Source organism: Synchiropus splendidus, chromosome 2 (assembly GCF_027744825.2).
Source record: "Synchiropus splendidus isolate RoL2022-P1 chromosome 2, RoL_Sspl_1.0, whole genome shotgun sequence".
In the NCBI taxonomy this organism is placed as follows: Eukaryota; Metazoa; Chordata; class Actinopteri; order Syngnathiformes; family Callionymidae; genus Synchiropus; species Synchiropus splendidus.
In genome coordinates this window covers 37,979,409-38,006,600 of record NC_071335.1, presented here as the reverse complement: position 1 = coordinate 38,006,600, position 27,192 = coordinate 37,979,409, and the positions used below count along the sequence as shown (strand labels likewise).

Below are 27,192 nucleotides of genomic sequence, written 5' to 3'. Positions count from 1 at the left end.
ACACACACACACACACACACACACACTGTACTGTCTTGCTCATCCAGTCATCTCTGGTGTCAACCCCGCAAATGCACGTTTGGGTGAAACCAAGCGAGAGGAGCCACTAATGAGTTTTCTTTTACAATGGAACAACAGAATTTAGGAGTTGTAGTGATGTGTGTCCGTGCTGATGCAGGTCAGGTGTGCTGCTGTCTTTGCCCTCGGGACCTTTGTGGGCAACTCTGCTGAGAGGACGGACCACTCCACCACTATTGACCACAATGTGGCCATGATGTTGGCTCAGCTCATCAACGATGGCAGTCCTGTTGTTCGCAAGGTCAGAATACTCTGCCAGAAAACATGGATAAATACACCCACATGTATCCCACGTCATAAACACATATAGTAATGTGCTTTGATGCAATTGTAAACTGTGCAAGCAGACAGTACATGCAAATACCCCTGTACCTTCACAAGTGCAAACATACACACCCGTATACATGCACAGTCATGTTTTTAGGTTTGGGGAGACATTTCACTGACTTTCATGCTTACTTCAGCCTCTCACCCCAAACTTAACCATCCAAAACAAATGGCTAACATTAACCAGGACTCAATCATAATGACTTATATCAATTATAATGACTCAATTATTTTGAACTTTTCATCCTCAAACTGAGGGTTATCCTTGTGGAGACCTGGAAAAGTATTGCATCAGGTCCCCATAAGAAGGTATGTTTCCAACAATTGGTCCCCACAGGTATAGCTGTACAAGTCTGCACACATACACGTGTCCCATGTTGCCATAGCACTATCTCTGATGCACTCAATTCCTCCTTACTGTATGCACTTTACCATACATTGTCTTCCAAACACTCATAACTGATATTTGCAAGACAATACATTTACAGGCCAAAACTGAGTTAAAACATAAATAAACATAAACAGCTTCATTACATTGAATCAGTTAACCAGTGATGACTATTCAAATTTGTGGCTCATTGAAGCAGTGTGTTCTCAGTATATTGGCTCAGTGTTTAACTGACTCTGTCTAACAGGAGCTGGTAGTGGCTCTGAGCCACCTGGTGGTCCAGTATGAGAGCAACTTCTGCACCGTTGCCCTTCAGTTCATCGAGGAGGAGAAGAACTACTCGGTACCCTCCCCAGCAAACACTTCAGGTACATGAAGCGAACCTGTAAAGTCTTGGTCACCTGGACAGTGATACGATTACCACATTGTATGACTTGAGAGACTTTCGCCGTGTAAGAACCTTTTTACTTCTAGGAACCATTTCTCAGATTAAATGGTAACTTGTCAGCAAATCTACACTTAACTGGTGAACTGGCAATGCCAACTCTTGTTCATTACAGGATGAGAATGATTGTCTGAATGAAAGCTAATCATAAACCTCATCCCTCTTTGTCAATAACCAGAGCCTGGTAACCTGACCCCAGTGAGGGACAGTCCCGCCATTCCCCGCTTGAGATCCGTCAACTCCTATACCAACATCCGAGCTGTGACAACAGCCCGCAACCTGAACAAGAGCCTGCAGAACCTCAACCTCAGCGAAGAAGGTAAAGAGAGTGATTTAGACAGTGAGGTGGAGGTTAGGCTTGAGCAACAGCGTAGAAGATGATGTAGAAGAAGGGAGGAAATCAATCTGGTGCGAACACGTCAGGCTAAGTAGCTTTATCAGTAGTGCAGTTGATGTGAATGAGTCCTTGGAGTAAATCCAAGAAATATTAAGAACCTCTTGAGGCTGCTGATGGTTTTTCCAGCGGAGGTGAAATTATATCACCCGCTCTTCACACATCCCCTGGCCAGAGGAGTAATTGGTTGTAAAGCGCTACGGGCGAGAAGTTCCAGAATCATTTGTGTAATGGTCATTTGTATTTCTGATAATAATACAAAGGCTGAGCTTGTCATTCGAACGACCAGCTACTCATCTTGCGGGTTAAATCGTGTATCGCTGTTTTCTGCAGTAGTTCATAAACCTCTTTCTTTCGGCTGCTGCTTGCATTTGGCAAAAATGTAATGGAAATGACTCATCAGAAATGACCTTTAACATGATCATTCTTTGAGAAAATCAACGAGATCCAATCTTATTTAACAAAACGGACTGCACTGTTCCTTGTACCAAAGGGGGAAATGATTTCATCAGGACATTGCTGGAAGTAGTGAAGAAGTTCTGCTGTTCATGACCATCTCTGAAACTGAAACATCTTTTAAGCATAGGAAACTTGACCTGCTTCAGACAATCACAAAGTTTGTATTTCATCCCATCATCTCGTGCTTATTCCTGGATTATTGGAAAATGTCAGAAGGGACACACTCTTGTCCATCTCCTGGATTTATGGAGCAGTGTTCACCTAACTCTTGATGATAAATCAAACTCCTCATCCGTGTTCAGCTCGGGCTTGGGCGCTCATCACTGATCATCATTTTTATAAAAAACTTATTTGAGACAACTCAGAATGGTGGCCTGAGTGGACCTGGGAATGCAACGGGAAATGATGTCAACACAGTTATGAACAATGAATTCTAAGAAACCGGTTCACCTGGCACTTGCTGTCCCACAATTTTTGTTGATGTATTCTATTTTAATTATTCATGATTAAATATCTCGCATTGGTTTTTAGATAATCTATTTTAGTGACATTTCATTTTGCATGAACAGACAGATAATAGTTGGGAATGTGTGTGTGTGTGTGTGTATATATATATATATATATATATATATATATATATATATATATATATATATATATATATATACATATTCATTTAACGGCTCATGTTCACAGCAACATTTCATTCCCATTATTGTGCAGCTATTCAATAAATGGACTTGAAACCTCAACAGCTTTGGAATGGCAAGAATCCTTTGCTGCAAACCGTGGCAGATCTACTGTGACACTGTAACGCTAGTGTCAATATGATAATAATAATATAATAATATTATGATCGTCCGGTTCTTTCGGAACAGATGACCATTGTCGTTATGATATTTCACTCAATAACAAAAAAAAGTAAAATGAATCTTCAATTTGAAATACAATATTGAAATTCTGTGAAGGTTTGAATGAGCTAAAATGTAAAACAAAAAATTACAATTAATATGTGATCTCATGATGTTATTACTGTAACGGGGTTAAACCTTCCAAGTGTTGGTTTAAGGGTTTTGTTTATCTAGCTGACAGAACTCGGACTTCCAGACCCCTGATGGCTTTGTCTACTAAGTGGATCTAGAGGTTAAAAAAAATCCTGCACTCTGCTATCACCTGTCACCCATAGTAAATCATGAGCTGGGCCATTGACGCTGTCTCTCATTCATATGCGTAGTGCTCACTGCGAGGAACCAATGTGTTTACCTGTCTGTAAACCGGGTGCTGACAGCATTTCCATTTTCTTTCAATATCTTTTCCTTTATCTCAGCCGGCAGATTCGTGCACTGAAGTCAATGCGACACAGAATTGTGAGATCACAGGAGTCGCTGTGTGTCTGACATGACCTGTGATGTTATTTATGTACTGTTCACACAACTTTTGGTTTTTTCTTTTTTAAATTAAGCTGAGAGCGATTATAATGACAAAAAAAACAAAACAAAAAAAATCATTGGAGTGTTCCTGTTGTCCTCATCAGTGCCTTTCCTGACTCTCCAGGTGGACCGGCAGCCTTCTCACCAGGAAACCTGAGCACCAGCAGCAGTGCCAGCAGCACTTTAGGAAGCCCTGACAATGATGAGTACATCCTGTCTTTTGAAACCATCGACAAGATGAGACGAGTCTCCTCCTACTCCTCGCTCAACTCCCTCATTGGTAAATATTGTTCATATGGTGATACAGTCTTGCCTCCCTGCTTTGCTGAGTCCCCAAAGTGCTTACTAGCCACAAAATTGAAAGTTACTTACAGTGCGTTTTGACAGTTCACTTTTGGAACAGGTGAAAGTGACGGAACCTTCATCTAAGTTGTTTTATTTCTTGGGCCACAGCTAAAGGGAAGTGGGACCATAAAAATGCTCTACGTGAAGGGAGACAACTCATTTTGATCGATCACAGCAAATCTTTCCTTCCTGCTTGTGCTCACACTCCAGTTTTGATCTCAGGGACATGCCCAAGAGGCTCATGGTGTGCGTAGTCCCATTCCTGTAAATACTATGTATTGATCACAGGCATGTGATCTTGTCTTTACCTTCTGATTTCTCCCGCCCGAGAAATTTCTCTTATAAGATTAAAATGTTCTCCTTCACTTTTCCCATCCTTGTTGAAACCATTCATCCTTGAAAGCTGCTGAAGCATGCTGGGTGTTATGTTACGATATTTATAATATATCAGGCAGGCAAAAATCCTTAGAGTACTGCTCACCTGGTAAGGTAAGATAAGGTAAGGTAGCTTTTATTCTCAATTCTGCCATATGCATTACATACAGTGGACCGTGCGGTGACATATGCAACATTAAACCATGTATAACATTAAGCCACCAATACAACATAAACAATAAAACAACATAAACAACAACAAAAACCTAAGTGTCGAGTTAATGATGGTGCAAGTTAACAACAAGAGTGCAAACAATTAAAGTCCAACTAGGAATGTAAGCGGTGGTTGAGAGTTCAGCTTCCTGGCGGTCTGGTGGATGAAGCTGTCCCTCAGTCTGCTGGTTCGGGCCCACGTCGCAGCCTCCTTCCTGTTGGTAGCAGATAGGTTGTATGATGAGTGTGTGGCGTCTTTCATTATCCTGACGGCTTTCCGGGTGCTGTAGATGTCCTGCAAGGACTGTTCTTACTGTGTGGTGGAGAGTCTTGCGACAGGATGAGGTGCAGGCTCCATACTACACAGTGATGAGGTGTTGCTGGTCCAGGAGAGATCGTCGGCAAAATGCACTCCCAGGAACTTAGTACTGCCCACCCCCCTCACTGCTGAGCCATTGATGCTCATGCCACAACAATTGTTCTTGTCCACATTCAGGGAGAGCTTGTTGTCAGCGCACCAGCAGGCAAGGCGGCTCACCTTGTTTCTGTATTTGGTCTCATAGGCGATGCTGATGAGACTCACCACAGTCGTGTCATCCGCAAACTTGATGAGGAGGTTGGAACTGTGCGCTGGGATGCAGACGTGGGTCTGTACGGTGAAGGGGAGTGGGCTCAGAACACATCCTCGTGGGGCCCATGTGTTCATGATGATGGTGCTGGATGTGTTGCTGCTGGATCAAACTGCCTGTGGTCTCCCTGTCAGGAAGTCCACCAGCCACTTGCATGTTGAGATGTTTATTTATGAGCTGTAAGGGGATGATGGTGTTGAATGCCGAACTGTAGTCTACAAACAGCATTCTGACATATGAGTCCTTGGTCATGGTGGGTGAGTGCAGAGTGGGGGGCGGTGGAGATGGCATTGTCCGTTGAGCGGTTGGGCTGATATGCAAACTGGAAGGGATCCAAAGAGAGGGGTATAGAGGACCTGCGGTGGCGATGACTTGTCGCTCGAGCACTTCATCGGGATGGGGGTCAGTATTATTGGACGCGACCAGGTATGTTGTCTGGGCCCGTGGCCTTCTGTGTGTCCAGGGTCAGCACCAGCACCGGGTTCACCGGTGACAGACTCTGTATACTCCTGGATGTCCGTGGTGGAGTCGTAGATGGCAGCTTGATTGAACATGCTCAGGTCTGTGGTGGCAAAACAGTCTTGGAGTGCTTCTCCTGCCCCCTCTGGCCACACAGCTACATTAGCATAACAATGGTCTGAGGCACCCTGTTGGGAGAGGGGAAGGGCCTTGTAGGCTCCTCTCTGGAAGGTAGATAGATAGATAGATAGATAGATAGATACTTTATTGATCTCCGAAGAGAAATTCCCAGGTTTAGTCATTGTCTTAAATGTTGCTTCCTTGTGTTGGAAAGTTGATGTGTGGAAACACAGTTTTCGGGTTGGCATGGTTGATGAGTAAGGCATCTGGGTGGACTGTCTGCAGATACTGATGTGATGGTGCAGTTTGTTTAGTGTTTCACTTCTTCTTGTTGTGGTTAGGAGTTAATGACTTGATTCTGACATGCATGTTTCATGACAAACACTGTAAAAAGTGGCAAACTACAACATGTGCGCCTCAAAAGGAGCAAGGGAGATAAGTGGCCTGATCTGACTAATCTTTTTTTTTTTCTTTCTTCACATTGTTTACACTGTATCCAACAGGGACTGCAGTATCTGGACACGCAACATGTTGCATGAAATTTTTTCACATCGACTTGTGTTTTGTGTCTTCACCCAGTGTAATGCAGAATTGTCATGAGTCGAATATTGCATTACGGCAAATTGTTTTACTTGGATTTTTTTCACTCTCACTGTATGCCAACAGCATTCAAGACTTTGAACTTGTTTCTGCTCTTCAATACACTTAATAAATTAAAATTGCTTGTAATAAAGAGACAATATAAACATCCACCAAGTCAACCTATAAATACATTGTAGCAAGTTCTGAACTCAAGGTGACACCAAGCTCCAATAGGACTGTAACAACAGTGTAATTTATATAAATTAGGTGTGAATATTTGATTCATGGATAGCTGTGCTCAGACAGAAATGTCATAAAGTAGGCTCTGTTAAATTATCATTGACTCTCAACTATCAGTGAAAGGAGAGCGTGGTACAGTAGATTTGTGGACGGTCTCTGTCCAGGGACAGCAGATGTGTAAAAGCTGTTTTCTGATGTGTGAAGGACGGCAGGTCAGGTGGGGGCGCTGAGGCCAAACCTGCAAGCCGCTCGAGGTGATTAAAGTGCTTTTCCTAGTACTAACTGTGCTCAAACCCACACACCCATCTCTTTCAGGCCCACTCCTGACTGGCAGCTTGCTCCATGGTCCCTGACAGCCCCTTTGCTGTGCTATACTAGGAAAGCCATTAACTCCCCCACCTTTCCTTCCGCCACATGAAAAAGTAAAACTGGGGATTCCCTGTTTGTTTTGCTGCAGAAAGTCTTGTGGTCTCCCAGAGGCCGGGTCAGGTCTCAGCCTTTTTGTTTCACTGAACAAAATTTAAATGAGACAAGAAGGGAAATGAAAAAGTAAATGGAGCTCAAAGGCTAGCAGGTTTCACTTGTCATTTCCATGAGTTCAAACACTCTTTATTGTCTTTCAGACCTTGTTTGTTTTCACTTCCTGCCTTTAAATATCCGTTTGTTCCATCTCAACTCAATTACACCTAAGTTTAGCAGGGTTTGAAAGGAAAACCTTGTACTTGTAGTCCCACAGCAATGTAGGTAGGATGCGTGTGAGCTATTGTCCTAGTCTTTTCCCAAGATAGTTTTCATCATTGAACAATGTCAAACGGTGTATGTGGAAAAAAGGCTGATTTGGCATTTTTTGATCGTTGACCGCATATAAGCCAGGTGAGGACCACATGAGAAGGTGGTCTTAGAACCACTTTCTTCGTGCCGGGTGCTCCACTGATGCATTTGAATGTAGACTTCATTAATGTGTTCTTACCTCAAGTGGAGAAGTTTAAGTATCGTGGGGTCTTGTTCTCGAGTGAGGGCGTGAGAGACGTGAAAATTGGATGGTGAATTGCTGAGCAGGGACGGTAATTGCAGTCGCTCTACTGCACTGAGAGAGAGCTGAGCCAAAGGCAAGGCGCTCTATTTACCAATAAATCTTCATCCCGAACCTCAACTATGGACATGAGCTGTGGGTCATGACCGAAAGAACAAGATCCTGGATCCACACAGTCATTTCTTCAATCACTGTTTTAGCCCTACAACACCCCTGTGGGGATGTAGACAAGCTGATGTAGAATGCAGCTGCATAGCAGGTGGAAGTTTCTTTCATGTGTAAATGTCAGAGTTGGATATTTATTTTCTGACCATATGTGTCTGTTTTCATGGCAAACTGTCTTTTACAGTTGAGTTGAAGACTGACTATATATTGCCCAGAATTGGTCAGTAAAAGGTCATGCTAAACAGCACCATAATTATTATTATTATTATTATTATTATTATTATTATTATTATTATTATTATTATTATATATATTATCTGCAGTACTTAATAAACCAATTGTTAGTAGCTCTCCCTTAAGGCCCTTGGGTAAGATAAATATTTATTTCATATAAATTAAAAAAATAAGTATCAAATTTTTCTGTTCCGTATCAGTAGCTATGCTCTCAACTGAATAATGTTCCCTTTGGAAGCAGATCTGATCAGTTGCCTTGTTGCACTCCAGGTACTTGAAATTTAACCAAGAGAATTATTTATGTGATAAAAGAGGATATGAAAAGAATATCCTGTATGTGTGATGAAGGAGGATGCACAACATGGGTATGTCATTGGCCTATTGTGGAAACCCCTGACAGGAAATGCTGAAAGACGAAAGTCATTTTATTTTTATTTTTTTAAATCGTGAATAGAAATTGTTTCATTTTATTATTTAAAAATATGAAGTTCAAATAGTGCGTTTTCTAAACTCATCTCAGGGTGTTATTTCACTGTCAGTAGAGCAACATTCGACAGGTAGTATTATGTCTCTCACATTACCTGTGTTGTGGTGCAACCGTTTTGAAGATCAGATGGGTCGTAACGTGGAGCTGCTTTCTAATGCCATGTGAGAAGTGTTTAAAAATTGTCCCCAAAAGGAATTGTCTTTTGGCCTTCAAATATTGAGTATATATTAAATGCCTGGGTCTTTTTTGAGCAGCCAAATCTCTGTGTGGTGTTAAAAATGCTTTATGCGATGTGGCAGACGTGAGCGGCCCATAAAGTAGTGAGGAATAGCTTCATTCACCCAACAGTTAATGTCTTTACTACTGTACATCCATTTTACCCCGTCAAACGACACAGCGAGTCACCCGAGGACAAGACAGTGGCGCAGCCCGTGACTAATGCCCACCACTACTGTCCCTTGTGTGGAGTAAGTGGTGGCGCTGCAGTGGTAATTTGTGTGCTGCTGTAATGTTGTGTGGCGTTTCAATGAGACAGAAAGTGTTTTCCACATTAATCACTGGCTTTTTTGCGGCGGCTGCTAGCCCGAGAGCTAACCATTGCTAATTACATTTGGTCCCAGAGGCAACAACCTAATCACCTCTTTAGCTCGCTGGCTAGAATTCCGCTGTGTTCTGCTTCCCTCACCAATCTCTCACCCTGTTCTTCAGACGCAGTGCATTCCTTGATATGTGTTTGATAAAATTGTCCAAGTTTACATATGCATTTCTTCTGATTCTACTTTCCATGCACATCATTTAGCAACTGCATGGCAGCATCCACTTACTGTACTTACTGTCATGTTTTTTCACTTAGCATTTTTGTGTGGTATGTGTTAATTGATTGACGATGAATTGTTTGTTCATCCACCTCATTTCCTTCCAATCCTCAAAATGCCTTTTACAATGACTATTCCCGTGAGCTACAAGATTAAGTCAGAGTATACTGTGTCCGTGAAGCAGGGCCTTCTGTATGTTGGGCACACGCACACCTACACCTGCGTCATCCAAATCCTCTTTATATGAAAGGTGAGCATGTGATGTGGCGAGTGAATCATATCCTTTTGATAAACAGTTTGAGCCTGATATTAATTCATATTTGGTTGTGTCTCTCTGAATTTCTCAGTCATTTCCTAGGCATTTCTTCCAGCTCATCTGTATGTTTGCAGATGTTGAGGGAGGGACTGCAAGTTGACTCAGAAATAGGATGATGAGACTTTCCTGCTCCAAAGCTGACAGGTGTTCAAATCCAGATTGTGTGAAATGATTATCCAGCAGCTCTGTTGGACTCCCAGTCCAGGTGTTTGTAATGATGTTTGTCTGCAGGTACTAATTTGGATTATCTTGATTTTCATGTGTAATGACACAAAATTTCAGATGGGCACGGTTCCAGCTGTTTGATGATTGCTTTAGTGTGCATTTCAATGTCAGTCTGTTTGGGGGGGATTGGGCTGCAATTCTAGGCTCTGCCATTGTGTTTAAAACAATTTTGAGAAACATCTGGACCCTACGAAGTTAGTCACCAAGAGGCAAAAAATAGCTTCTTTCGATAAAAAAAAGCTGACAAATACAATAAGAAATAATTGCACCGAAATCCACTTCATATAACCCATTCATCACTGTGGATCTGATCAGGTGAAATTTGCTGCTCACCACTTCCAAAAAACGAGTATGTGAATGAAGGTGAATGAAACATATGGTTAACACAATTATTGATTTGAGCTTACTCATATGAATACACATTGGTTTTTTTTACCTCTTTAATGACGTGTTTTGAGAACTGAGGAGATGTCCAATGTATTCAGGAGCCAGCGTGTCCCGGCTGTACCATGATGTCCCCCATAGGGCTTAATGTTAATGTTCATCTTTCTGTTTTTAATTATGTATGATTAACATGAATTCATAACGTATATTGTGTTGTCCATTTTTGTTAAATGTTTATTTTTTTCGTGCAAATTGTTTTGTTTTATGTTAATTTTTATTTTAAACTCCTCTAATGCAATCTAATTACATTCAACTTTTTCTTCTCAGGTTGTCATAAAATAAGTTAGCTCGAGCACTAGAAATGACCTATAAGATCATAAGAACTCCCTTGCACTAAAATAAGGCATACGAGAGTCCAAGTCCAGAGTTTTTGCTAAATTAATTAAAGTTAATTGTATTGTCTTGTTATCATCTTGTTAATGACTAAATACATGTAGGTTTGACCACATTGTATTAGTTTAGATGAGCCGATTCTAGCCCAGCCAAGTGTGGCTTAGCGTTTAGCCTAGCATTTATTCTGTTTACAACCGGCAAGTTTTGGTTGCACTGCTTGATACCAGCTGGAAAAATGCACTAGGAGCAATGAAAATATGTGTTGAAATGTATTTCGCCATGCCTTTTCCACCATAGATGTCTGTTGTTGCTGTGCACATTTTTTTCATATATTTGTGCCTTTTTCTGTTCTCATGTTTCTTTCCCTCAGGAATTGTTTTTCTTCCCCTGTTCACCCCACAGAATTTCCCTCCTTTGACACTGTTCCAACTCAGCTTTACTGTATTAAACACTTGATAATGGTCCCTGCCTTGGTATCACGTAATGAAGTGTGCGTCAATGCTCACTGTCCCATATCTCCTTGACTGTCTCTACAGCAACTTTGCTTACTATTTCACGTGTGTTTTCTAGGCGTTTCCTTCAACAGTGTGTACACTCAGATCTGGAGAGTTCTGCTGCATCTCGCTGCTGATCCATTTCCTGAAGTGTCAGATCTGGCAATGAAGGTTCTCAACTGCATTGCTTACAAGGTACGTGCTGCCCATGTATATGTCGTACATGCAGTCATGTAGTACAATATCTGAGCTTCTTAAGATTTATATTCAGAAACTCAAAATGCAACCAACTTTTAAACCATGACGCAAACTTTGATGGTCTGTGGGTCTCTGACGTTTTGAAGTGAGATGTCATGTGAGCCATCAGCTCTATTACCTATGTGGTGCAGACAGTCTTTGTCTTCGAAGGACCAACAAGGAACACTTCATAATTCTGCTGTGAAGGTGTGTGGTGAAGTTAGAGGCACATCAGGTTTAAAAACAACTCGAAGTTGCACATTTGACTGGCTTCTTCGCTGTGACTGTGTGTGGGAAGAGCAACTTGCTCAGATCAGTTTTGAGTGATGGACAAATCATCATCATGGGTACGTCAACAAAGATCTATAGTCTATTGGAAGAATGTGACCAAATCCATGGCGTCTCCTCATATTGGTAGATTGTCAACAAATTGGAATTGTTCATGATTCCATGTCCTTATATGGCCCACCTCTAGCTCTTAACAAATTAAGTGATGTTGGAACAGTTTAAACAGCGTGAAGCAGAATGCACCTGGGGCAAAACTCCATTACTTCACTCCTGCTATGTGCAGTATTTATGACTCACTTTAACCCAAAGTAGACGTAAATAAAGTGGAGCTGTGGTGCTCACTGACAAAACACACTGTAACAGGAGCGCGAGACGGTTAAACGTCGCATGTCGTCGCAGCATGTGAGGGAACAGCACATTGAATGTTTTTGATTTGCAAACAGCATGTGTCCTTAAATTAATCCACCCTAATTTTATTTGCATGCAACTATTTTAACTACTAAACTGCTTTAGCTACTGAATTGCTATTTCAAAAGTCACATCATCCACCTTGCACTCTTCAGAACACTCCTCATTAGATAATATGCAGCACCAGCAACTGGTATGTGCACATCTATTCGCCAAATGCTGGTGCATGAATACAGTTAAAGATTGGTGTGTGCTGTTGGTTCAGGAGCCATATTAACAGCTGTGGGGAGCCCATATTTTCACCCTCAGGCACCAGTTACCACCCTGAGCCACAGCACACTCAGCTATACCCTATCTTAAATGCATTGCATTTAAAAAATGCATTTAAAAAGAAAATAATTAATGTGATATACAGAATTATTGCTGTTTACTAAAACTTTTTATTTTTTGCCTGCATTCATATAAAATAATGGAGCAAGACAATATCAAGATCCTTGTTGAGTTTGGCCAGTAACTGGAACTCGTTTCTATATACAGTAACACTATCTTACAGTGCTGCCAGATTTTTGTAAAATGATGCACAAGCGGTACAGAGTTTGAAAAATGTTCTCCTTTAATCCAGGAGTCCACTAGAGTCAGACAATACATGTACAATGTGAGACAGAGGGACACAATTGTGTGAAATAAAGCCTTTGAACTTGAAAGATGAGGCTGGCTGACTGAAACCTGCTCAAAACCATGGAGTGTTCTGGTGACAAGCCAGGTCACCCCTATCCTATAGTTGCCTCCTGGTTTTCTGCTGTTCAGACCCACTACAATGCACTAATTTCATGAGGTGGCTCCTACTGTTGGTCAGCAGGGCGAAGAACAAAAGGCTGAGCACACTCTCTGGGAGTCCTGTGGTCAGTGTGATGGTCTTGGAGGTGTTTGAAATCATTTTCTCTGTTGCACAGTCAAACTTTATTCACCACATCAACCAAGGCTAAATTGTTGTAACAGTTCGGGCAACATTCAGGCCCTTTCATTCAGTCACGCTCATTTACAGGGCAGAATTCAATCACCACGAGCAAGGGCATCAAGTGAATCAAACCACTATAGTAAATAAATTTTAACGCAGTACTCAAGATTCTTGATCTGATTTGGAAGCCTCCTCTCCAATTACACAAGGCCAAGTGGCTTGATCAAACCAAATAAACACTTTGTAAGACTCCCTTGAAGTGTCAGAAACTACGAATCTTATTGGCCCTTTCTTGTCAACTTGTCAAAAGTTTAATTTAAAATGATATTGGACCCCGACTGAACACATTAGTATGTATGTTAGCATAAAACGCTCTATGGTTTAAAATACTATATGGTTTAAAACTGCAACTCATTTTCCCAAATTGACCCTCACCCTTATCCCCAAGAACGAGGGAGGAGACAGCAGTGCCTTTATTCCCTGCATTACTGGAATCTCTGCCCAAAATTAATGGACTTGACTCTCTTGCAACCTCTTAAAAATGTAGAGTCATGATGATGAGGCACTCAGTGGATCATGGAGAGGAGGACTTCAACATTTGAAACATGAGACTGGATCAGGAAAGTTGGACTTGGACATTAGATGTGACAATGCCACACCTTGTTGAACAAAAAGACACCAATGAAGCTTGTACTTGGAACAGGGACCTTTCATACAGTATTTCCGGTGTGTGCTCGGAAACACGTCGGCTGCGTTCCACCAATCTTTTTAATTAGTGTTTTAAATGTCAAATGTTATTGATCTGTAATAGATCCTGTAAGGTTAGTGGCCAATTACTTTATTTTTAATTATAGAGCTAAATGGTTCTCATAAATTGATATTTGAAAGCAACCCTCAGGTGATAGGATCAATGAAGAAATCGTTGGGAGAAACAAACTACTGTTTTTCAGCGTTATTTCATCAACACTTTTAAGCCTAAATGTTCAATCCAAATAGCCGATTAAGTCTCTCTTGAGACCAGCACTGGAAGGTTTGTGCTTTAGGTCAATTTAAGCAGGAAACAACGTAAATTGTAGAAGTTGTAATTTGCCTTTTTGCCTGCCCCTTTACCTTTGAGTGCATTGATGTTGTCACCTGAAGTTTATTTCCCTCGTAAAATAATAAAAAATAAATTATGTACTTCACTGAGGCATTATGCATCACCAGCTGCGTGAGCATCCACTGATGCTCTCATTTGTTTGTGCAGTCGACTCACATTCTGGTAAATGACTGATTAGGAGCATCTACAGGTGCAAAGTGAAGCAACTGAGTGCACCAATTACCCTTCGTTTCCAGCTAATGTGGGAGTTTTTTTTTCTCCGCTAGCTGGTGTGTACAGCCAGCAGCGGCTTGAGTATGATGTTTAGTTAGTGCTCCGAGTATGAATTATGCATGAATGTTGTGTCGTCGATGGTCTGATGATGGCGCTTTTTGGTTTAAGGTGATTTCATCCAGGAGCCTTCAAGCCTAGTGATAGTGATTTTCAAACCAGAAACACACCTAATGTGAATTATACTGAGAGCTTGTTTTTGTTTATTGATACATTGAAAGAGCAATAGCGATGATAAAGATCACAACTATTAAACATGAATACAGTCCAGCTGTTTGTAACATTATTCGGGAAGGGATGTGGAAGACATGGTCTGGTCAAAGGTTATCACCATGGAAGTACGGCTCTGCTGCTGCTTGTCCTGCCGCTACGCTTGGCCCTTGATATTTCTTGATCAAATGGGCTTTGCCACAACCTCTTGAATTAGCTCTGGAGCTGCAGTGCCCAGCTGCTGACTCCCACTCACCACTGCCTACTGTTTCCACTCCTATCACCTCCTTTTGCAACTAAAAATGGTGCTGCTTTGCGACTTTTCTGTTTCAGATCATGCAAACTACGGTAGCTAAACAGGAAAAGTTGTGACTCTCATTCATTAATTCATATTCTGTGGGTCTGTGTTAGCATGTTGTGTTGCACAAGACGACGTGCACAGACTGAGAGACCTCACCATCATCTTCTTTCATACACTTTGTAGCAGCAGTTTTCTCATTAGCATAGAAATCAAATAAAAGACACTTCCAGCAATTAAAATGTTAGTCTTCTCGACTTCTAGATAACTAGATTTTGTTTGCACCTTTTTTCTCCCTCCATTGGTTTGCTATCTGTCGTCTCTGCTATTCATCAGCCATGCTCTGCTGTCTTTATTAAGTTTCTCCCTCTCCCGCGTGTAGCTATTAGACTACACACAATGAAGAGCGCTCGTATCACCGGTTAATGAGATGAAGTTGTTCCAGTAGTGGCAAACTTTATGAGCTTTCACGTTACATCTTTGTGTGTAAAAACAGCTTTTGCTCAGTTATAATGGGTTAAAACAAGGTCATTATGTACTAGTAATCGATGACTGTCACAGTCAAGTTTGAGTCCAATATTCAAAGGACTGTTTAGCTTGTTCATGATCTTCCTTATAAATGCTTTTTCATCTTTCCTCTCGACTATGGTGCTTTAATGAATGGATGTCTTGCGTTTGAGACAAATAATGGATTATGCCATCTTATTGAGGCTCAAATCTTTTTAGCGTATCACATTTAAATGCATTATTGTCTGTAAAGTGATGGAAACTTTTCTGTTCCAGGCTACAATGAACGCTCGGCCTCAGAGGATCACGGACTCTGGGTCTCTCACGCAGTCAGCCCCTGCCAGTCCCACCAGCAAGGGCGCACACATCCATCAGGCTGGGTAGGAGCACATGGACTTGCCTGTCAATACTTCTGGAACTGGAACACATTCAATTTAAAACCTGATTCATTGCAAAGTGATGTTTAAAATTATGTTACTTTTATCTTGTATTTTTAAACAGCTGTAAGTTTGAGAGGAAAAAGGGGCTAAGTTGTGTATGTGGCTTTTTGTATGTTTTCAGTGTGACCAATATAACTTTGGTCCACTCAGTTGCCTCACTTTGAACCTGGAGCTGCTCCTCATCATGAGTTTTCTTATGTGCATGTGAAATTCATCAGGTGATAAAAGCGTTCAACACTCAATTAAATTCAACACTTCAAGCCAATTAACTGGGAACAAGAGATGGCGTGTTGAGACTGCACGTGATAAGAAGCCCAAAATTTGCTCGAAATTCTCCCCTCAACAATGGACGGGGATGCTGCAGGAAGCAACCTGAAGGGAAACAGATGGGGAGGTGGACTCAAAATATGTCTCAGACAAAATATACAAGGAACTACGAATGGAGCTTGGCAATGACTGCAAAAATATAACACCTGGAGTATAATATGCTTAAACATGAATTTCAAAAGCTGTGGAAGAGAAACCTCTAGCTATGCTGTGCATGAGCATTGCACAGTAGCAACGATTGAGGCGAACTAGTCGTCTTCTTTTTCATGACTCTTCATTTTACTGATGCCAAGAGAACAGTTTTTATACAATCATTTGTCTTGGAAAAGAAGCACACTGCACTTTCAGTGAGTGGCTATGATTGTAATTTCTTTTGTATATGTATACATTTTGTGTATAAATATATGTAAATATTTTGTGACATTTGACATATAATTTGATCACCTCTCTTTTGATCACCTCTCTTTTTCTTCAGTGGCTCTCCTCCCATGCCAAGTGCTAGCAGCTCCAGTCTTACCAACGATGTACCCAAACCCCCTACCAGAGAGCAGACCGCCACACGTCCCCCCTACACCCCCACATTGGGAGGGCAGGCTCCCCACTCACATCAGTTCCCCAGGACACGCAAGATGTTTGACAAGGGACCTGAGCAGGTATGAGCTTTCCTCCATATTGGTATTCACTGTTTTCCTCTAATAATTGGTGTGTCTTTGTGTCTATGCGCAGGCAGCAGACGATGGCGATGAACCAGGGGGTCATCGGAACTATATAAGCGCTGCACTGCAAACCGGACTCTGTGACTGGAGCGCAAAGTACTTCGCTCAGCCCGTCATGAAGGTAGTAGCCGCTCAATACACAGCACTCGCTGTGAAGTAGTTATACAATGCTGCATATACCCCGAGCGGTCCACTTCAGTTTGCCATGGATAGTAACCCTTAATTTGAGATTCTACTACCAAAAGTGGGCCTTCCATCTTGTTTGGTTCATCTTGGCTTGGGATCCCAAAGTGTGCCGATACCTGTGAAACGCCCAGGCGCCGCTTATTGCATGGCAGTGAGGGAGGGAAGTTGAGTTGTACTCATCAGTACAACAGTACAGTAAAGTGTGTCACGAGCTCGAACGTGCATCTGCGCAATTGCATTATGAGATCCTATTCAGATCCAGCAAAGCAGTGTGTGTTTGCAGCTTAACGCGGGCAGTGAATCTAATATGAATTTGTGAATACTTTTACAGCCAAAATACATGTTAATTTAGTGTTTCTCCCAAACCACTGTGGCGAATTATCACTTGAACATACGGGCACGTCAAGATGATCCTCTAAGTCTTCATTAACGTGTGCATTGGTGATCGTCTCCTGTCATTTGTGACCTAGTTTGTCCACACTCACATGATCAAGCACAAAAGGTTGTTCTGGAGTCCTCCTGTTTCATGTTTAATCGCGCTGTTCTTCTTTCGGACGACTTGTAACTTCTGTTAGCACGTGAATATGCTTCCTAGAGATTTAATGTTCTTTACATGGGGTCAAGGATGAAGTAGTCATGTAAGGACACGAGCAGTAGTTTAGAAAAGATTAAAAGGCAAAGCAGGAAGTCCTCTCGCACGCAGCAGGGAGCCGGGACAGTTGACAGTGCAAGAGACTTCCTGCTGCTTTAACAAGATGGCTCTGCTGAATAATTGAGTTTCACAAGTTCTATAAGTCTACATCCTCTCCAGTGGAATGATCTGGTGCTTTGACTGTGCATTTGAGTTTTATCAGATTAAATCAAGCCTTTTTCGGCTAATGTACTGAAAGTCGATTATGTCTGAATTTTATCCATTTTGAAGAGGTAGGTACGTGATCCTAACAGAACCAGGTTTGGACCGTCTTATCTTTCTTGAATTCAAAACGTTCTCAAAAAGTAATATCAAATGATTCCTTTTTTCATGATTATTATTATTTAATCCAGTGACTTTTTCATCATCCCCCTATTATTAACACACAGAAATCTATTGTTTTTGTGACACAAATGATCCACAGCACTGTATTGTAAAGGTGCCCATGTGACAGATTTGATTTATGATGAGATCAAGTCTCATAGTCTGACAGAATGTGATGTCAAGGTTTGTTTGAGAGTTCTGCTGTTAGTTCCTTCTTGTTCTTGTTGTTTTTGTTAATATTCAAGCATCGTACTACATTTCTGTTTGTCAAGAATCACAGTTGAATTTATAAAAGTAGTGTCTAACACAATGGTCCATTGTAAGGTGTTGTTGTGTTAGAGGAGTGGCAAAGATAGCAAGATCTGGAATAAAAAGAAATGTGACAGCAACAAAGAACAAGAAGAGGCAGAAGAGTGATTGTTTGAATCTTCTGACACATTTCAACCATGTTATATGACATTTGCGTCACCATTATTTCACGTGGATTCTTAGTTGATGCATTGCGTACAACTCAGACAATAGTTCTACTGACATGATACAGAGACTGGAGAAGGAGCACAGTGCAGAACAGTTATAATTTTGAGCATCAGAGTAAAGTGTTGATTGGGTGAAAGAAACTATATATTCTGCCACATTGGCGAAATTTTGAGTGCTGCTATAAAACTAGCTTCATTACAACTCACGGCATCTGTGTGAGTTTTAACGTCTGTGAATGGGTTATCATATTGCCGTGTCAGCAGTGGCTTGGAACATGTGTGTTTGGCTGTGGCAGGTTTCTTAAAAAAAAAAAAAAAAACATGAATCGCTGTCTGCAATCTGTGTACGCAATATGGACCAAACACAACAAATAACAGCTGCTCTTAAACCCAAATTTAAAACTGGTTTCCTAAAATCCTCTCCCAAAACATTAGGTTGGTGAAACAAAGACAAAAGTGCAGCAATGAATCTTGTTTTCATATTGGTACCCACAACACATAGAGCAATGTGTTGCACCGACATTGAGGCATGTCCCAGTGGCATCGTCATTGTTTTACTGGAAAAAGAAAAAGGTATAACTATTAATGAGCTCATTACTATATATATATATATACTATATAGTCATATATACTATATGACTTAATTATTGTGTTATTGGCAGTAATATATAGTGGTAATGGTGACACTTTAGATTGGGGGAACACATATTAACTATTAATTGAATAATTACTTGTTTATTTAAGGTTATTACTTGGTAATTACAGTGTTGTTTGGAGTGAAGTCCTGACCAGACCTTAATAAATAATCTATAAAATAAAATATATAAAATAATCTCTTGGATGGCGTAATGGTGAAAAAGGTCCACTTCATCATTGTGTGTCACGAATAATACATGATAGATGTGTCTTCATATGAACCCAGTGCAGAGATCCAGTCATCAGGACCAGCTGTATCAGCTGGTTCTTACCTTTGCCAATAATACTGAAGCATGCGGACACACTTATTCCCACTTGACGGAATAATTTAGCCGTGGTCTGACGGCTTGATCTATCGCTCTTTAAGCAGGAATTCAAATGCCACACAAACAGTGAAGCACTGTGTCGATGTGCCTTGTGTGTTTGTTGTTTTGTATTCAGCAGACATTGCAGGACTCACTTTTGAAAAGTGCTTAGTAAGCAAATACTGACAACTAGATGACACCAACACTCACGCCTCTAGATTTATACAGTTGCTGTCTTCCCTCACTGTGATCTCCATTAAATATTCATGGAGGGAGGAAAGTTCAGGGTTTTTTTCATGTCTTTTGTGTCATTTGTGCTTTGTGTTTGTTCACAATTCTCAGTTTATGGTTAGTAATTGCCAAGATGGGTAAAATGCAGCCATTAATCTATGTTTGATGTCGCAGCTCCTGACATGGGCAGCTGATTTGAAAGGGAATATTTCAGGGTTAAGATATCAATTACTACTCAGAAGGTATAAGATTATGACCACCTTCTATTGTTGCCCCTATCTTATTTTTCCTGCTTGACTTTTTATTTACGTTCTCTGTGCTGTGCAGAAACAGAATTATGACTCATTTTTATACATTTTATTGGTCCGGTCATTTTAGCTTATGTTGTGTTCATGTTGTAAGTAGTAAGGGAGGGAGAGAGACTGAGAGAGTGAAGGAGACACGGTCTTGTAGCATGAGATAGTGGCTATAGTAGTGGAAGAGAGACAGTTGAAGAAAACGGCTAGAGCAAAAGGAAATTCAGACATGGATTTTGGCTAAATTATGCTCATCCAGAGGTAGAAATCATCATTTTAAATGTGGAAATACTAAAAATGGTGGTTGTTAAGCTTTGCATCAACTGCTTTGTCTGTATTGTTAACTAATGATTTGCACCTTTCAGATGCCAGAAGAACATGACTTGGAGAGCCAGGTGAGAATGGAGCGGCAGTGGAGGTTCCTGAGAAACGCTCGAGTAAGGAGGCAGAGCAGGACTATCACACAAAGAGGTTTGTTGCACATACATACACTCATGCAATGGCCGTCGATTATTAAAAATGTTATTTTAGAAATGCACTGATATCGCTCGATTTCCCACTTATTTTGTTATCTTGGTATAACATCTTTCGCTCATGACAACATAATTGTTTTTCATGATCGCAACATGTTGTCATAGAGATGATCATTTTGCTTTTTTGCTTATTAAGTTTGTTTGTGAGCACATTTTTCACACAACGCACCATGCACACTGCCTCACACACATACGATTTCTCCTCAAAATAATCCAGACAGAATATACAGTAACACGGACAAATGGTGTTGCACTGGAAACAGGTTCAACTGTGGTTTGTTGAAATATTAAAGTTATTTTGCGAAGAGCTGTTCAGGAAACTCAGCTAGAAACGTATACCTAGCAATGATTAACTGTCTGTCACTGTCTCAGCTATTTGTTGGTGGACATGCCCAAATGTTACATCAAAATGTCTGAGAACGACTTCAGAAAAGAAAATGACCATTAAAGAAAAAAGTCGCATATTTCAAATTTGCCATCAGGGTCACGTTGACTGGCATCTGCCGTGCACACATTTAGGCGCACCATGGCCTTCAGATATATCGTGGCTGGATTCTTTAAAGAGACATGCTGAAAGTGTCTTCACAGCTTTCCAATGAATTTCTCCCAGGGCTGAGGTCAACTGGCACATAAATGTCAAGTATATGAACTACATTTTCTTTTTTAAAGATAACTTTACTTTTTAAAACACTTGAAAACACATTTACACATGTCTATACATGGCTGTCTGATGCAGCAGGTTTCTGTCCTCACACTCTTTCTGTCCTCACACTCTTGACTTGGTCAGGTCTACGGTCGACTCATGCTATAAATAAGTTTTATCTTTGCTGATCTTAACTAAACTTGGTCTGAACTGGAAATGGATTCTGTTCAGGTGTTGGCTTGACCACGCACACACTGGTGAAATTTCATCATCAGTGACATCATTGAGTTCATAATTTCTGATTTAATACTAAAAAACTTTTGTTTCATGACACTGTTGTAGCTCAAAATACATGAAAATCAACTTGTGAGCTGACACACTGAATTTGAGTGAGCTCCACATTTATTCGACCAGTATTTAAACACTAAAATGATTCTTCATTGGACAGATTCCAGTGATGGAGCGAACACTAACCTTTGATCACTAGGTTCTCCTGCAGTGGAGAAGACACATTTACCGGGTGTAGAAGATCCTTGAATGGGCATGTATGAGTCTGGCAATTGAAATTAGGAACCAAAATGTTAAAATTTAAAAGAGCTCTGAATATCAGGGTAATTGGATAGATTGTCCCACTTCCAATCAATCCTGGATGCCCAACCCTGGTGGCTAGTCAGCATGTTTGCATTACTTGGAATGGGTCCAAAGGAGAGCAATCTCAGCACTGTGTCTCCATGGAGCTGCGCTGCTTTGAGGTGGAAATGTTACCTTTTGACCTGTGTTAAGGGTGTTAACAAAACAGTTTTGGGCTGGTTGCAGAAAACAAACTGTTTCCATAAAAACCCATTTTCAATACAACTTACAATGCCTGTATACCATGATTCAGCTGCTGTAATTCACAACCATCACAATCCTGCTGGAGAGTCTTCTGTCTGAGAGACCTAACAAGATTGTCAGCAAAAGATGAATATGTCGATCTGAGTTCAAGTCCCCAGCTGAGTAATGTTTCATTCATGCGGCTAAAGCGTAGTCACTCGGCAAAAATGCATTTGTACCAAATTTGATTGATTAAAATGGCTCTGAGTTTGGCTGGTCTGACACACTCATTCTCACGTGTCAGAGTGCCCGTGGTGCAGGCACACTCAAGTCAACCAGAAATCTCTCAGACAGAATTGCCAGCACCTCCGACGTCAGCGGCAAACCCCCTCCCTCCCATTCACGTTGAGTCACGAGGTGATTGGCGTCATAGCTTGCGCCACGTCTCCCCACTTCTCTTTCTGCTCCCTTCATCAATGAATTCTCTTCCATCCTCGCTGATCATGTGTGCCGGCTGTGGTGCGGCTGCCCTCATTCAGTCTGGTGCCTCTGGTGAGGGGTGAGGATTGGGGAGGAGGAAGGTGCGTGTGAGACAGTGACTGTGTGAAGTGCTCTCTGACTGTGTGTTGCTTTGAAAATTCTGTGCTCATGGTTAAATGATGTGAGACCTCAGCTAACGCACAATGTTGAAGATCTCTCCTGCTTGAAATGAGAGTGTTTCAGTCCAGAGTCGTGACTTAGTCTGCCGTTTTATGATCATTACACTGGTCTCATGGCTCTTTCAGCCAGTCAAGGATAAATCTGTCCAGATGTTCGCATTGCCATGACAACGGAGGCTGAATCGGTCAACTTTCTGGCACCATCATCATACCACCAGTAAAATGCGCAAACAAAGTGAACTGTTCACTGTGTAATATATGACCAATTTCCAATTGTTGTTGGGTCATTTGTGTCACTTTCCTGAAACATCTCTGAGCTTCAGATTCATTGCATCCGAGCATGCTGGTGTGACTGAGCTCCATCTCAGACCTGCTGCAATGAGGTTCAACCACCTGTTGCCATAAATCCACTAAAATGTGTTGCACATCCTTATGTTAACAAGGCAGAAATGAAAGTATCACTTTAATTCAAGCATCATCTTGTGGGTGTTTATTTTGATCAAAACAATAAACCTCAGTCTTTGCTGTGAAATCTTCATCAATGGTACCAGGGGAGCATTGGTGCCGTTGTACCGATGTGGTCTGTCATTTTAATTCCACCAATCATTTTTCTTTGTCACTGCTGCTTGGTGTGAAACAAATCATTTCAGAGTTATTGATTCAGAGTTTTATGGTACGTGTAGATTATCTTAATCCTAAAAGTTTTTAGATTCTGATCCTGATGAAACATAGAGTCAATATCTTGTTTTCAAGAAACTCTCAAAAGTGATGTTATATGACACTGATTCAGGATGCTTTAAGAGTTCAAGGTGCACAGCTCTTTTCTCAGTGAAGTTGTCGTGATTGATGGATTCAACCTTTGCACATTAATTGCTGTTAAGACAATTAAAGAGAAAACCCTAGTCTCTGTCAGCAATGTCAATTTGACACAATTTCACTGACAGTCAAATTGCAATTTGAAATTTCTTAAATGTTTTGCAGAAATGATATTAAGATGTACTATGACCCATGTCTGAAAACTTTTGATCATTTGAGTGCTCAATATATATGTCAGTTTTAATCTGCACAGTAAAAAAGCATTTTCTGACTTGCTAATATGGCAGTTTCTGTCTCTTTTAAAATGACATTGGACCTCTATTGAACACATCAGCATGTATCTGTTTGCACAAAATTCTGATTTGATATTACAAAATGTGCATACAGTAAGGCCCACCCATCGAAGCATATTTATAGTGTTAAGCGATGATACCAACCTGTTAAACCAACGCATCCTCCCTCCCAATGCGGGAATGCGCGAGGCGGGGGCTCGTGGGGAGCATCGCTGGGAGATGTGCTGAAGCTCCTCACTGAATGACACTGGATATCAGTTGCTATTTCTAACCCCTTACGTGGCTCTCCTCCTATCCACCATGACTAAGACACACGACCACTTGATGGCCTTTAAATAGCTATATGACACCTTATTAAACATTGAATGAATGGAGCGCCATCCCATAGACACTCCTCTTACAAAAGTCAGAGTTGTCGCTTCTGACATGACATGACAGGACATGGTAAACTAATCCTAATCCTTCATTTTCATGTACCTGCTTCTGGCGCAAAAATCCTTGACCAACCTTATGAGAACCTTGTCAGATTCATAATATGTGATTAATACTATTTATGGTATTGATTTTATAGTACTATTTGGAAACAAATTTCTATTGATATGTACACACAGAATGAAAACCCAGTATTTTTTTTCTTTCTACTTATGTATTGGTTGTTTAGGGCCTATAACAGTAGTTATAATAATATCATCTTTGTTCTTAGTATTGAATTACTGTAGCATCAAGCAAAGTGCATGTGTACAGTGGAACAATGTAAAGGCAAAGTTGACTGAATTAAACTGGAATTGCAGTTTGTGTTTCAGTTGAAACTAGCAGCACTTTGTCCCCACGACTCAGCAGAACATCCATTACCTGTGTAAATCAAATTTTTACCTATTTCATTTTCATGCATTTTCAATCACAAAGGCATATTATTTCCATTTCCCTACCATTTTTATTATTCAGTGACTCCAGATGGGACACACAGTTGCTTCATTTTCACTCTCTGAAATGTTTTCATTAAATTCTGCTGTATTCTGTGAGGCGTGTTGCTGCAGTCACTCCATGTGTCAGTGAGTGTTGAGTCCAGCAAACATCATCAGTAAGCACTGGGATATCTACTGAGTTCTTTTCACTCACATTGGTGAAAATGTTTCAGTTGGTGCTTCCACTCAGCATTTCTCAGTACCGCAGGCAGAAACTCCGACCAAACGAGAAGACTGCGCTTTTCAGTGCACTTACTACCACTTACGCACAGTTATACAGTAATCGATGACTACCTCGACTGGAGCATATTTACTGGAATACACTCCCAGAACACCTCAAAACTGCTCCAAATGTTGCCTTGTTGAAAAACACATGTTTATTGCAACTTTTCTTTTCAGATTTTGATTGTATTCATTACCACTTCACCACTATTGTGATGATGCTAAATGCTAGATTTTAAATATCCCAATACTTTTTGTCTGTTAGTGGTTAAAAATCCAATTGCCTTTCCCTACTAAAAAAAAAAATATTGATCCACATCTCAACCGTGTTGAACAGGGCTCACAGAAACAAACCAGGGTCACTAGGGTGTGAGCAAATGTTTTATTCTTGTTTTGTTGTGTGTGTAATCCTTTGTTTCACTGTTAACTGTGGGAAAATTCACAAAAATTCAAGATATTTGACTTTTTTGTCTAATTGAGGTTTTTTTTTCATATAATAAAACGCATATGTCATTAAAATGGTACAAGCTGTCTAGTCGCATTAGAAATTTAGTTCAGCCTTAACTTTAATATGACACTTGAAGTAAGGTACAAAAGGCTCCTTAAAACAGCATAACTGCAGACTTAGCTTCAAATATTCTTAAAATTGGTCCTGATGAAGTAGCGGAAGAAGAACATTTTTCTTCGTACTAAGTGCTGCCTTTCAATTCAAAACGTTATATGTTGCATTGGAATTAGATGTTGCTCTGTATCAAATGATGAGTTCTCTGCAGATGCCATCTTATTCTATCTTACTGTGCATTGTTGACAGCCCATGGGCTGCTTGTCTGAGACCCCTGATTTTGAACGCGCAGTGTTGCCTTCCCTGTCATGTTTGCACCAACATTGTTTTTGGCTCTTCCAGGCATATCCCGTTTGGATGATCAAATATTCATTAACCGCAACCCAGGAGTTCCTTCTGTTGTCAAGTTCCACCCCTTCAATACCTGCATTGCTGTGGCTGACAAGGACAGTATCTGGTAGGTCCCAAACACAGAGTTACACAAGTGTCGCACAGGAGCTCAGCAGCTATTATTTAGCCTTGGGTGTGCAGCGACGCTGATGTCCCATGCGAGGTCATCAGAAGGTGGAGGATTTTATCAATCTGTCAGCTGTAGTTAATGTAATGTGATTACAAGTGGAAGAAGGTCCTTAAAATTGCTCCTAATGAAGTAGTGGAATAAGAACATTTGCACTTTGGTTTTTGTTCTTTGCAAGAAAAATCGGCCTCACTCAACGACATCAACTTCCTGTTTCATTTTCTTCACATGGCATTTTTGACTTTTCAATGTGGTGAAATGCTTGTTTGTTTTTTTGTTTGTTTGTTTTTTTGTTTTTAAACCTGCCACATTTCTCGAAACTCAGTGGCCAGATGTGTAACTCAACCAGAGGGTAAACCAGGTGTCCATTACCTTTTTCCTACGCCTTTCATTTAACTTTTTTTCTGTGCTTCTTTTTTCATATGTATGGTTGCTAGCATTGGTTAAAGGCTGAAGAAAAAACAGAAAATCCACATTTAATGAATTAAGAAAGGTGCTTTATTTCTCATGAATGACCATGACTCCTCCATGCTGCTGTTCCTGCTCTAGTCACTGCTCACTGGCCTGTCTTCTCTTGTCGCTCCTTCTCCCTGTCTTCAGCCACTCACTTCCAGTTCTTGATATCTGAAAGTGTTAAATACTCGTTCACTTCTGTAGGTAGTTAGAGTTTCGTCAGCAGCTGTCTTACAATAACGTTATTACATTTCCGCCATGATAAAGGTGTAGGCGAAACTACTGCTTTCAGTTAAATGTGTCTTACATATAAAGGACATATACACAAAAATGAATGCACGTTTATTGTTCTGTAGTTTTTGGGACTGGGAAAAAGGCGAGCGCCTGGACTACTTCTACAATGGAAACCCTCGGTACACTCGCATCACCGCCATGGAGTACCTGAACGGACACGACTGCTCTCTGCTGCTCACCGCCACAGGTTGGTGACTAAACAACACACAGTGTGGTCCAAATTAATTCTGTAGAGTTCCTTCATGCCCACCAGAGCTAATTGCATTGAAACTCATTTGTAAGTACAGAAGGAAGCTTAAAACACTTGACTCTTATTAGTAACAGACACACACACACATACCCCCAAGCCTCCGGTGGCTGTGTTTATCATCTTTTATCGACGGACCGCACCAATTACACTTGTGGTTTTATCTTATTAACATGAAAGTG

General features: G+C 40.8%; 1 protein-coding gene across 2 annotated transcripts in view; it reads left to right on the top strand.

The window, feature by feature from the left end:
• The window catches only part of LOC128753630 (regulatory-associated protein of mTOR-like), a 126,957-nt gene that overhangs the window by 81,955 nt on the left and 17,810 nt on the right, over window positions 1–27,192 (top strand). For both annotated transcript variants that reach the window (XM_053855481.1, XM_053855480.1), the window contains exons 18-28: window positions 179–319; window positions 1,041–1,161; window positions 1,417–1,557; window positions 3,646–3,801; window positions 11,107–11,225; window positions 15,582–15,685; window positions 16,548–16,725; window positions 16,799–16,909; window positions 20,359–20,464; window positions 25,842–25,956; window positions 26,826–26,950. In XM_053855481.1, the coding sequence (XP_053711456.1) occupies window positions 179–319; window positions 1,041–1,161; window positions 1,417–1,557; window positions 3,646–3,801; window positions 11,107–11,225; window positions 15,582–15,685; window positions 16,548–16,725; window positions 16,799–16,909; window positions 20,359–20,464; window positions 25,842–25,956; window positions 26,826–26,950 (1,417 nt within the window). The remainder of the gene's footprint in view (window positions 1–178; window positions 320–1,040; window positions 1,162–1,416; window positions 1,558–3,645; window positions 3,802–11,106; window positions 11,226–15,581; window positions 15,686–16,547; window positions 16,726–16,798; window positions 16,910–20,358; window positions 20,465–25,841; window positions 25,957–26,825; window positions 26,951–27,192) is intronic.